General features: G+C 41.6%; 1 protein-coding gene across 1 annotated transcript; it reads right to left on the bottom strand.

Moving 5' to 3' along the window:
* Window positions 1–239: 239 nt before the first annotated feature.
* On the bottom strand, window positions 240–2,110 carry LOC107628573 (uncharacterized). Its single transcript, XM_016331204.3, has 2 exons — window positions 1,166–2,110; window positions 240–939 (listed from the first exon to the last, which is right to left on the bottom strand). Exons 1-2 carry the CDS (start codon window positions 2,031–2,033, stop codon window positions 407–409), a joined length of 1,401 nt encoding a protein of 466 aa, XP_016186690.1. The 5' UTR covers window positions 2,034–2,110; the 3' UTR covers window positions 240–406.
* Window positions 2,111–11,678: the final 9,568 nt, after the last annotated feature.

The raw sequence follows: 11,678 nt of genomic DNA, 5'->3' as shown, positions 1-11,678 counted from the left end.
TCACAATCTCAATGCTTGAAAGTAATCAAGATTGCTCAGCTTTGCTATCACTTCACCAAAAGCCATGGCCCATATACATCCAATAAAATCAGTGTTTCTTCGAACTTTTTCGCAACCAAGCAGTCGGAGGTAGTACTCAAGCAAGCCTCAGTACAGCCAGAGCTAGCAACGCCACGGCTCGAAAGTAAACGAAATCATAAATACTATTAATAACATCACATTCATCCCAAATTAAACAATTACAAAGGAATTCTTTAAAAAATTCAACCCAATTCTTTCAGTATAAAGTTTCCAATTCCACAAAATACAGTTGGAAGTATCATGTCTTCTTAATTCTTAAACCAAAAATACATCCAAAGAAAATTTAAGCAAAACATGAATAAAAGATGTTAAAATGGAAATAACTCTAGATGAGCTTTGGCTTCTTTGACACAGGAGAGAGAAGATCTTTTGACTCTATCCAAAGAAATTCCTTAATTTCATCTATAAATGGGTATATGTCTCTCCGTATAAAAGGTCTTTCCAAATAATCTACCATGGAATAGACATTTCTCCTGATTACATTAACAGTTAAGAAATTATGAACCTTTTTATGAGCAGGACTGTTAATGTAATCCATATCAATAGCATCCTCCATGATAGATAACTGAAATATAGAAACACAAAATAATGGACATCTACGTTTATGATGCTCCTCTAGAAAGCCAATTAACATGGCACAAACCATGTTGTTATCAAGGTAGACGAGAGTCGGACATGCAGCATAAAATGCAGGTTGGATGCCCTCAAAACAACCCTCGATTGGCTGAACAAATCGAACACCTCTTTTGTTCACAAGCAAGGCATGTAAGGTTGCTTTATATCCATTTTTCCATTCACCAAAATGATCGGATCTTTCAATGTCAGAAGTAGAGAGATGAAGACTATAATCCCCGCGAACTGCAACAAAAAACATAAGGAATAGATTTCAATTCAATTATACGTTTCACTGCTGAAAATATCCTTAATGATCTAACAAAACTCAATTCAATTCAATTCCATATCGATTGTAGTATGTTTATGCTGAGAAAAATAACTTTTGATCCACCATATAAAAAAGATAAATAAATTAGAGAAACAAACAAACGAATTAAGTCATTATGATTGAAATTGCTGACAATGATACCTGGAAGAGGCAGTGTAATGGGACGGTGGTAGCGCTGTCTGCCCTGAACAGTAAAACTGAAAGATTCTATGAATGCATCAGCTCCCCCCTGTATAGTCCATGTCCCACCTCCCAAGGATGGATCAAAGGAATAGAAGAGCACGCTTTCCAACTCTCCAACATTGGGTGAAGAAGTTTTGCTCTTTAATTCCATAAATGCATCATCTGTCATATCTCCAACACTGGGTGAAGAAGTTTTGCTCTTTAATTCCATAGATCCATCATTTGTCATATAAATGGTTTGAAAATATATTTTTTCATCATACACAAAATGATTTGTTTCAAGTACATCAAAAATACTGAGGCCCAAGTCAGGAGGAGACGGTAGAGGTTGCCAGTCACGTGTTTGTGAGGGCAGAACCCAGAAGGAATCCGATGATACTCGAGGCATCATGGGATCGAACTGGATGAAATAATAATCCTTCTTAATTTTTTCGTAGTCGAACACCATCTTGGCGTAGCACATTGGTGGTTTAGAGATTGAGTCCACCTCCTTGAACGTTAACTGCTTCTGCTTCTGTTTCTCATTATCTTCTTCCAGATGAAGTTGGAATGTTTTGAACGAAGGAGGACCGAAACGAGATTTGGCGAAAGGACGATTTTGAAGACCGCCGAGGAGATAGAAGTTGGAGTCGAACTCCACAAGCTGCATGCAGAAAGCCGGAAGATCAGCCTTGAAAGCAGCTGGAATCGGAGGAAGAGAAGCCCAAGTCAGCACCGCCTGGTCCTCCAACTCCTTGGGCGGAGAAAGCAAATCGGAGACGTCGATTCCATAAAACATATCTAGCGTCTTGAAACACACGTATTGCATCTCTTTTTGTTCGTTCATCTTCCTTTTCTCTTATCTTCTTTCTATGATTAATACTAAACACTAAACAGCGGTATGCGACTCAGCAGAACGAAACTGAACCCTAGCTGCTCTCGACTATGGTTCATAAAAAGTTAAAAAAACACGGACAAGACCAAAGAGTAAAAAATCAAAATAATCTTAATTTTTCATTTTCAATCAATTTTAATTCTAAATTAGTATTTGTTTTTTTTATTTTGTTAGAGAAATTAGTTATTTTGTCAAATTTTGGTGAAATATTAGATAAATTAATATTTATTCATATTTAATAAAAACATATATTTCAAGACTTATTTAAAATTAGTGTGCTTTGAGACACCCTGAGATTTAGATGTTTTTATGGTGAAAATTCATACATCTTCTCATGTAAAAATGAAGTCATCCAAATTTCTTGTGAACAGGTGAAGAATGATACCTGTAAAAAATTTTGATACTTAAATTAACAAAAATTTATGTAAATTTTTCCTGTAGATCGAGTTTGAAATATTAATAAAGATGTCAATGTATTTATAAGATTCAAATTAAATTAATTAATATTTTAATGACCAATTTGAATAGAAAATAAAAGTTCATGAATTATTCTGAGCTTTTACTCACCTAAAATATTCTAAGAACTAATGTATGTACTGTATCATTAATATTTTATAAATTAATGTCTCTATTTTGAAATAACAAAAAAATTTATTTTACATAAAAAGAACAATATCTCAAATCAGTGCTTAAGAAAATTTTAATCAGACACTTATGCCCTCAAAAAATTTTAATCATCAAATTAGTTTTCAAATTTTTATTATGCTAGATAATCAATTTTAACATTAAATTATTTATCTATGTAGAGAGACTAATTTGAAAAATTTTTAAAAAAAGCTAAAAACTGTCATGCCTTTTATTAAATAATAACATAGACTAATTTGTCTAATTTTTTTACTAAAATTCAACATAGAGATTGATATGTTTGATAAAACAAAAAGTTAGAGATCAATTTAGTAATAAAAATTTGTTGAAAATTAAATTATTTGACTAAAAATTATTCGGGAACTATTTTAGAATATTACTTGAAAAAAAAAAAAGTCCTATTAATGCTCAAATTTATACTAACTACCAAATGAGCACAAGCCTGCATCGGTTGAAGCATAAGGAAAAAAAATGAAAAAAGACATGAGCTCCCTCCCAAATAAAAAAGATAAGCTCTAGTGCAATAGAAATTGATACGTCACCCTTATCCTCGGACAACCGCAAAGTTCGACACGCAAATATCTGAGGCTGGCATCACATCAAACAAGCTCGAAACAAGAGCAGGTAAGCTCAGCCTCACCTGTTCGAATAAAAAGACACGTGCATCATAAAGTTCGGTCCCGTACCAGCCGCCCAGAATACTCGGCACGTGAGCAGATAAGCTCGGCTTCGCCCATCCGAAGAAATAGGAAACGTGCTCAACAAAACAGAAGATCATAACCAACCTACAAACTAGGACTTATCCACTAACGGGCAGATGACAACTCCTATAAAACCTAGCTAATATGCTCGGCTAGGTCTCAGGTTCTATCACTCTTATTCTCTCACTCTTTTTTTTTAACTCACTCACCGTGAATCACTACTGACTTGAGCGTCGGAGTATCTTGTGCAGGTATTCCCGCCGCGGTGTTTGACTTCGGCCGACGTAAAGCTCTTCCTCCTTGGTGACGACCCACTCGGAAGCGCTTAAGCTCGGCCTCCCTAGTGTTCGGACGAACCACTTGGTGCCCACCGTGGGGCCCGGAGTACATCTAACCCCATTTTTTCCTTCGTTTAGTCTTCTACTTTGTTTTGCAGGATTCCCGATCCTCGGATATGGCTGACAAGGAAAATCCACAACTCTCGCAAGACGACCTCCTGGCTCAAATCGCTGAGCTTCAGGCGGAGGTACGAAGAATAGCCGAGCTCTCAACACAGAACAATGGAGAGAACTCCAAGGGCTCGGCTCAAAGTGCGGCGGACCCTTTAAACATCGTCCCGCCAAAGGAGAAGCTCACCCTTGACAACCCTTTCTCCGAGGAGATCACAAACTACCAGATGCCGAAAAACTTTACGCTGCCCAACGCGCTAGAACCGTACAAGGGGTTCGGCGACCCCCGAGCCCATGTGAAGAAGTTCCAATCGATGATGTTCTTCAACGGCCCGAACAATGAGCCCGTCCTCTGTCGAGCATTTCCCACTTACCTAGATGGTGCGGCGTTACTCTGGTTTTCTAAACTTTCTGCAGGTTCGATCTCTTCCTTTGAAGACCTCGCCAGATCATTTATTGATTACTTCGCTGCATCAAGAATATATGTACATGGCTCGGACTTTCTCGGCACCATCAAACAAGGTCAGCACGAGAGTCTGAAAGACTACATGACCAGATTCGCTGACGCCACTATGGAGATCTAAGACTTGGACCCGGTCGTTCACCTGCATGCTCTCAAAGCCGGCCTCAGACCTGGCAAATTTCGGGAGACTATTGCCATAACAAAACCAAAGACGCTAGAGGAATTCCGAGAAAGGGCGGCTGGGCAAATGGAGATCGAAGAACTCCGAGAAGCCCAGAAATCAGAGAAACAGCCACATCGGAGAGATGAGGAAAGGACTTTCAGGTCGCCAGGCAACAGGGACACAAAGAAACCTCCTAAGCCCGCGTCAAAGTACAACACATACACCAGATTTAACACCAGAAGAGAGAACATCATCAGAGAGATCCTCAACGCCAGAATCATAAAACCACCAGCCCGAGCAGGAAACTACCAGGATCAGCGATTCGTAGACAAGACAAAACATTGTGCCTTCCACCGGAAGTTCGGTCATACCACAGATGACTGCATCGTTGCGAAGGACCTCCTGGAAAGACTAGCACGCCAAGGTCTCCTGGACAAATACATTGAGACCCGGAAGGGCAGAGGAGGAAACTCGGACAGGGCAGAGCATAAGCATGCAACGGCTGACGACAAAAAAGAGAGAACGACTCCTGATCCGCCAAGAGGAGTCATCAACCACATATCAGGAGGATTCGCAGGCGGAGGAGAAACAAGCTCGGCCAGGAAGCGGAGCTATAGAGCAATGCTGGCAATCGAAGGAACCATACAACCAAAGAAGGGCAAAGAACCAGACGTTACAATATCCTTCAACCAAACAGACTTCAAATCGGCAAGCCCTAACCTCGACGACCCGTGGTAATTTCCATCCAGCTCGGAGAACTGTTGGTAAGAAAAACATTGTTAGATCCAGGTAGTAGTGCTGACGTTTTATTTTACTCTACTTTTACAAAAATGAAATTATCAGAAAAATTGATACAACCCTCCTCTGGAGAGCTAATTGGGTTCTCCGGAGAGAGAGTCCCCATCATGGGACACATATGGCTAAAGACCACGATGGGAGAGATCCCAATGTCAAAATCAATTGATATCCAATATCTAATAGTAAACTGTTACAGCCCTTATAATATTATACTTGGGAGACCCGCACTGAACATATTCAGGGCAGTGGTGTCCACATTACATCTGTGTGTCAAGTTTCCAGTGCAGGAAAACAAGATCGCTACGGTGTATGCTGACCATCAAGAAGCTCGGCAATGCTATAACGCTGGTCTAAAACCAGACCAAACAAAACAGGAAGCTCGGCCCCAGGTCCAAGCCATCCAAACGTCTCCCAACACAGCAACACTAGCCGATCTTGACCCAAGGGAAGACCTCGGTGAAAGACCTCGGCCGGTGGACAATCTTCAACAAGTAACACTAACAGCAGACGACAACCAATGCACATATGTTGGAGAAGCCTTAGAAGGGGCAGACCGAGCAAGACTCATTCACATACTGCGTCAGAACGCCGACCTTTTCGCATGGACGCCAGACGATATGCCCGGAATAAATCCAGAGGTCATCTGCCACAAGCTAGCAATTGACAAAACAGTCCGACCAGTTGCACAGAAGAAAAGGAACCTCGGAGAAGAGAAAAAACAAGCAGCACTCGAAGAAACCCAGAAGCTCCTCAATGCAGGCTTCATCAGAGAGATTCGCTTCACCACATGGCTGTCTAACGTGGTAATGGTAAGGAAGAACTCAGGTAAATGGCGCATGTGCGTCGACTTTACAAACTTAAATAAAGCTTGCCCCAAAGATGCATATCCACTGCCTTGCATTGATAAATTAGTTAATAACGCCTCTGGTTTCAAAGCTTTGAGCTTTATGGATGCATACTCTAGCTATAACCAGATCCTAATGCACCCAGAAGACCAAAGCAAAACAGCTTTTATAACAGAACATGGGAATTTTTGTTACAAGGTAATGCCATTTGGCCTAAAGAATGCAGGTGCGACATATCAAAGGCTAATGGACAAGGTGTTCCAACAGCAGATAGGCCGCAATATAGAGGTCTATGTAGATGACATGGTCGCAAAAACACCTATGCAAAGGTCCCACTGTGACGACTTAGTAGAAATCTTCAGACAACTCCGAGCATATAACATGAGACTCAATCCAGACAAATGCGCGTTCGGAGTACAAGGAGGGAAGTTCTTAGGATTCATGTTAACATCTCGAGGCATCGAGGCCAACCCTGAAAAGTGCAAAGCCGTGCTGAACATGACAAGCCCAAAAACGGTAAAGGAGGTTCAGCAACTTGCAGGACGAATAGCTGCCCTGTCACGTTTCCTACCTGCAGTGGCAAACCGATCTTATCACTTTTTCCAAACATTCTCTAAAGGCAGGAAGTTCAACTGGACAGACGAATGCGAAAATGCTTTTACCGAACTTAAACAACACTTAACATCACCACCAATCCTCCAAAGACCAGAAACAGGTAACCCACTGTATTTATACCTATCAGTATCTAACCAAGCTATAAGCTCGGTTTTAGTAACAGAAACAGGAAGAAAGCAAAGCCCAGTATACTTCATTAGTAGGGTGCTACAACCAACAGAAACGAGGTACCCAAAGATAGAACAACTGGCGCTAGCACTAATCACCACAGCAAGAAGACTGCGACACTATTTTCAGAGCCACACAATCATAGTACGAACAGACCAACCGCTGAGGCAGATATTAACCAGACCCGAGCTCGCCGGCAGATTGATAAAGTGGTCGGTCGAGCTCTCCGAGTTCGACATCCAATACGAATCAAGGAAAACACTAAAGTCACAGGTGCTAGCCGACTTTATATCGGAGATGACTAAAGACACACATAATACAGAGGTCAGTTGGAGCATACATGTGGATGGAGCATCAAACAAAGAGGGCAGTGGCGCAGGGATACTACTAAAAGAAAGAGACAAGGTAGTGGCCGAGCAGTCACTACAGTTCCACTTCAACGCAAGCAACAATCATGCAGAATATGAGGCCCTACTTGCCGGACTGAAGCTCGCCCTACAACTACAAATACCTCGAATAACAGCCTATTGCGACTCTTCCTTAGTGGTACATCAAATAAAGGGCGAATTTCAGGTAAAAGATCCTTTGTTAGAGAAATATTGGCTCATAACAAAGGATCTAATTTCAAAATTTAAAGAATTTAATATTATCCATGTAAACCGAGAACAAAATACCAGGGCCGATGTGTTATCTAAGTTAGCCACAACACGGCAGGCCGAAAACACATCGGCACTGTCCCAGCTAACACTGGACAAACCAAGTTTTGAGCAAGAAACAATTTTGAGTATTACACAGGTCCCAGATTGGCGAACACCTTTTATCAATTACATTAATACAGGCACCATTCCAAATGATGAGCCGAACTTGCCGCTCTTCCGAAGAAAAGCAAGCTTCTATACAGTGCTCGGAAACACCCTATACAGGCGAGGACACTCACAACCACTGCTCAAGTGCATCAGCAACGAGGAAGTCGAGGAGGTTATGGCCGAAACGCACGAAGGAGTCTGCGGCAACCATATCGGCAGCCGAGCATTAGCAGCAAAGATATTGCGAACAGGATACTATTGGCCGACGATAAAACGAGACTGCATCACAAAAGTCAAAGCATGTGATAATTGTCAAAAGCATGCCACTCTTTCAGAAACCCCAGCCGAGGAGCTCCATACCATAGAGGTAAGCTGGCCTTTCGATAGGTGGGGATTGGATATCCTCGGACCCTTTCCGAAAGCGCCAGGCCAGGTAAAGTTCCTCTTAGTGTCAATAGATTATTTCTCTAAGTGGATAGAAGCACAACCACTAGCACACATAACATCAGAAAAAGTGCGATCTTTTCTATGGAAAAATATCATATGCAGATTCGGTATCCCAAGAGAAATAATCTCAGATAACGGGAGACAATTTACGGACCATAAGCTCGCCACCTTTCTGACAAACTTTAACATCAAACATCACTTCAGCTCAGTAGAGCACCCACAGACTAACGGACAAGTTGAATCAGCTAATAGAATTATCTTGCAGGGATTAAAGAAAAAGCTCGGCGAAGCTAAAGGGGAGTGGGCTGACCTCATTCCAGAAATTCTATGGAGTTACAACACCAGCATTCAATCTGCCACAGGGAAAACTCCCTTCAAATTGGTATATGGCGCAGAAGCACTCATTCCAGTAGAGATCAGCGTCCCAATGTTAAGGACCGACCTCTATAATCAACCAAACAATCAACAAACTCGGTCAGCCGAACTGGACCTCGTAGAAGAAGATAGAGACATCTCCGCCATAAAGTAGCGAGCCAGAAAACAATACCTAGAGCAAAGACACCACAAAAGAGTAGTTCACAGGTCCTTTAACAATGGAGACCTCGTACTCAGACGAACAGAAGATGCACGGAAACCACCAGCACATGGCAAATTAGCGGCAAATTGGGAAGGTCCTTTCCGAGTTCTTCAAAACCTCGGAAAGGGGGCTTACAAATTAGAGACCCTTAGAGGAGAGCAACTTCCAGGAACATGGAACATCTCCTCTCTAAGGGAATATCAATCATGACATAGCCTGTGTAATAGCGAATGATGGTACTCTTTTTTCCCTCCGACGGTTTTTTTCCCAAAGCGCAAGGGTTTTACTCGGAAAGGGTTTTAATGAGGCCGGACGCAACAAATCATTGTACCCATACAACCTAATGTACAATCAAAACAGTTCTCATTTTGACAGTTAGCATACATTTTAGTTAGTAAACGCACCGAATCATCCGAGCATTATCCTCGGAACACTAACATCATAAGCCGAGCATATTCCTCGGAAAACTCTCATCATAAGAAAAAGTCAAAGTGTTTCCAGTTAACAGACTAATCCGAGCTTCATACTCGGAAAACAACACGCGCTTACCGAGGATACTGCTCGGGAGATGTACAAACAAACATTATCATCAAACAAAAACCGCTTCCATTCAAAAAAGACAAATACTACATTAAAACATCTATTCACATTTCTGACAAGTTCAAAGAACGGCTTAGGCCACATTCAATGCATATATATGATTGCTTCCAACAGATAATCATAAATTTCTCCAAAATATCAACTTCTACAAAATAAAGTCATGCTTAAGACGAGCCATATGCTCGGAAGCCAAAGTATCACAAAGAACGGAGTTATCCAAAAAGGACATAACTAAGAAAGTTCTAAAAAGCTACAAAAACTACATATGATGCCTATCCAACTAAGAGCCTACTCGATCTTGTCACCAATGCTGGATCCTTCGCCATCATTGACAGCGACAGCTTCATCATCAACAAGCTGCCCACTCACAACCACCTTGGTCGCATCAAGCTTCTCCACATCCGATTCCGGAAACAGAACCTGCACTTGAGAAACGGCACGCTCAAACCCTTATGCAAAAGCTTCATAGACTTCGGTCTGCAACTCCTTGACCCTTGACCCCAAGGAAACATTTTCAGCCTTAGTAGTCTTCACCTCCTCTGTAGACGAAAGCCGAAGGCGTTTCTCCTCGACCAACTCAGAAGACAGCTCTGTAATGGTCTTCTCCTTCTCCTCCAGAGCCATGGATAACTTGACAGCATCTACAGCAGCTTTACTCTCCCTCTCCAGAGCAAGTTCCTGTGCTCGGCCTACAGCAACAATACGAGCCCCAATTACCTGGAACACAAGCAGAAGGGTCAAAACAGCGTAAAACACAGACAAAAATCATAAATACAAGCAAACTCCCACCTGAAGAAAACGGCTAATACCAACATGACCAACACTGTCAATCATCTTCAAATCATCAGGAAAACAACAGAGCTCGTCAGCCATAACAGAAAAAGGATATAATTTAGCCCAGAGAGAACGGGCGTGAATATCTTCCACATAACCATGTAGCTTTTTTTGGGATTCATAGGCTGACTCCACTCTCTGCAATTCTTGAGACGACTCCCCTTTTTCCAAAAAGTTTCAGTAACCTTTTCCTTTACATAACCTCTCTTCCGCTTCGGTTTGGAGGTCCCCTCAGGCTGATATGCAGGATCCTTCTCAGCATTGGTTGCCGAACTTTCCTTCTCCACCCTTTTTCGTTGACTAAAAAATAACTTCAGCCCAGCAGTAGTAATGGTAGGAGCCTTGTCACCTACACATAACAGAGGAAATATGAAAATAAACCAAATACCATACAATACCAAAACAGCTAAAATTCGCATTACCTAGATAGCTCAGAACAGCTGGCCTATCGACATCCCACTTCAACAACTCGGACACAGACAACAAACCTTTCGGACCCAATTTCTCAAACAAAAATTCCATTAAAATTTGATCATCAACCGACCTATCATCCACATCCAAGACTTGCATAGGCTCCGAACACCATGACAAAGGAAATTTCTCAACAAGATGCTCATTCAAATAGAAGGGGAACTCCTCCGGAACGCTCCTAACCTTAACGAACATGGTTTTGAAATCTTTAAAGGAAGATTTATAAAGACCGAAGATGGCACGACGAGGATAACTACTTAAGTTAATCCACAACCCACGACCAACCCCCTTAGCTTGAAACAATGAGAAGAATAACCTAAGAGACGGAGGACATTCCAGAAACTCCATCAAAATCTCGAACGCCCTAACGAACCCCCATGAATTAGGATGAAGCTGACTCGGAGCGCAATTTAACCAGTATAAAACGCCACATTCAAACTCAGTGAAAGGAAGTCTAACTTCTAGTTCAGTAAACAAGCAACTATACATATAGAAAAAGGCCCAGTCACTACGACAATGGAAGACACGGTCATCAGAATCACAAGGCAGTATCTCTATCTTAATTTTACTACCACTCCTAACCCAAACGTTAGACCCCAAAATTTCAACAGACTCCCTATCACTAAACTGAGAAGCATAACCCCTAACCTTAGTGTCAACCCAACCATAGAGATCATCCCCAACAACATCAGCCATTTTTTCTTCCATGCAAAAATGAGAAAGGAAGAAGGAACGAAAATGCAAATCAGCACTCACCTTTTTTGCTCATTCTCTCCGAATCGCAGAATCCCCAAAACAGAAAAAGAAACAATGAGAAATCAAAAGGCAAACAGGCTTTTTACAAAAAGAGGGAGTTACATATGAAGCGTTACCTTCCAATCTGAGCCACTCAAATACCCACGATCAAAAACCACACCAATCACACGGCCAGGGGCGCCTTGGAAAACACAGCACTAATCACATCAGTCACTCATTAAAAGCGCGAAAGACGAAGCAAGCATTTAATGCTGAAAAC

Source organism: Arachis ipaensis, chromosome B2, assembly GCF_059453495.1.
Source record: "Arachis ipaensis isolate K30076 ecotype BB chromosome B2, ASM5945349v1, whole genome shotgun sequence".
NCBI classification, from domain to species: domain Eukaryota; kingdom Viridiplantae; phylum Streptophyta; class Magnoliopsida; order Fabales; family Fabaceae; genus Arachis; species Arachis ipaensis.
This window is presented reverse-complemented; position numbering and strand designations above follow the sequence as displayed.